This window comes from Cavia porcellus, unplaced genomic scaffold (assembly GCF_034190915.1).
Source record: "Cavia porcellus strain 051 isolate PalLab524CR breed Dunkin Hartley unplaced genomic scaffold, mCavPor4.1 scaffold_8, whole genome shotgun sequence".
Lineage (NCBI taxonomy): Eukaryota > Metazoa > Chordata > Mammalia > Rodentia > Caviidae > Cavia > Cavia porcellus.
The window spans coordinates 21,951,910-21,953,651 of record NW_026947491.1 but is presented as its reverse complement, the minus strand read 5'-3'; the positions used below and the strand labels follow the sequence as shown (position 1 = coordinate 21,953,651).

Sequence of the window (1,742 nt, the reverse complement as noted above, 5' to 3'; positions counted from 1 at the left end):
ATGAAATAACTTCAAAGAAAAACTGTTCAGTGTTGAAACCAGTTTCCTCAAACATCTTTTTTTGTTTTCAGTATGGGGCATCATACTCACAATCTTGTGCTTGCCAGGCAGGCACATATGTCATTGAGCTAAACCCCTGGCCCTAATAGTTCATATCTTTCCACACTTTTTCAACGCAGGTTCATATGTCCACAATAGCCTCCTAGATCCATCCTGAAAATTCACTTTGCAGTGCAAATAGACATGATATTTAAGACATTCCATGAGAGTTTCTGAGACTCACTACTACTGATGCTAGGTCCTAATAAACCCTGCTTGGGCAGTACCCTATTACTGCAAGATGTGTGACAGCGTGATGATCTTTACCAATGAGATGCCAAGAGAGGCCCCTCAACAATAGAATCTACCATAGCTCTCCAAGGCATCGCCCTACATTGCCATGAACAGCTCCAATGACAGGAAAACACTCAGATCAACACACACAGTTATATCCAGGCATTCAGAGTAAGTCTCTACATGAACAGAATTGGAAAGTGCCTTCAGGATGAAATGCCACGCAGATGCATTAGAGGATGGAAGGCAGACTTCCAGTCAACAGAAATAATTTTTATCGTTAAAAGTTTCTACAATAAAAAAATGAGGCTGTGTAGTCAGTTGAGTTGTGAATAACAGATTCATTGAAAAATTTATTGTGCAATTCATAATCAAATAGATGGGGAAACAAAGCCTGACTCCACAAAAACATAACACTTAGGACCAATGACATTAAAGAGCCCATCAAACTCTGTACCTGTGCCAGTATGGAGATGCTATTCACATGCAGAGAAAATCCCCAGACTTTCCCCTACCTCTACTGTGAAGTTGGTTCCTTATAGTAAGTGTGTGCAGCATGCCCCCTGCAGGTCCTTGGTTTCCCAGCAGGGAGGTTTATGTCCGGGCTCACACTTCCATCAAATCACTGTGTCTTGCACAGTAATAGATGGCTGTGTCCTCTGTGGTGACAGAGGTCAGCTGCAGAAAGAACTGGTTCTTGCCTGTGTCTCTGGAGATGGAGATGCGGCTCTTAACAGATGGGTTGTAGCCAGTGCTATCATCATAGCTTATCACCCCCATCCACTCCAGGCTCTTTCCTGGGGGCTGACGGATCCAGTCCCACCAGTAATGACTATTTGTGATAGAGAGTCCAGAGACTGAGCAGGTGAGGGACAGGTTCTGTGAGGGCTTCACCAGACCAGGCCTTGACTCCTGCAGCTGAACCTGGGACAGGACATCTGAAAACAATAAAAACCATCCAGTCAGTCACCAGCTTTCATAACATTCCCAAGGACACAAGTCTTGCACTGAGGACACTTACCATGAGGACCTGTCATCAGGCACAGGAGAAGACCCAGCAGTCTCATCTTCTTGTTGCCTTCCTGAGAGACCACAGCCCTGTCTGGAGATGGAGTTGTGAGCTCCCACATCCCACAAGCAGATTATGAATCTAGAGATGGAGCCTATATTTGCATACAGACAGCACACTTCCTATTTGAAGGTGACACTGAGTTCAAGACATTTCTGGTGCTTTTGTGCTACCTCTTATTCGGAATTCTAGATGGGTTGATGTCTGTGATATGTGAAAAGCTAATTTCAGTGCAGTGGTGGAAGCAGGACAATGAAGACCCCACCTTCCTAATCCCAGATTGGTGTCCTCCAGCCTCTTCTCCTGACTCTCGCCCCAGGCTCAGTCTTTACCCATCCAG

General features: G+C 45.2%; 1 gene segment (V, D, J or C); it reads right to left on the bottom strand.

Annotated features, from left to right (window-relative positions):
- Positions 1–939: 939 nt before the first annotated feature.
- On the bottom strand, positions 940–1,435 carry LOC101787305 (Ig heavy chain V region 3-6-like). The segment is given in 2 exon segments: positions 940–1,271; positions 1,355–1,435. Coding segments are annotated over 2 exon segments (378 nt in total).
- Between the last annotated feature and the right edge of the window lie 307 nt (positions 1,436–1,742).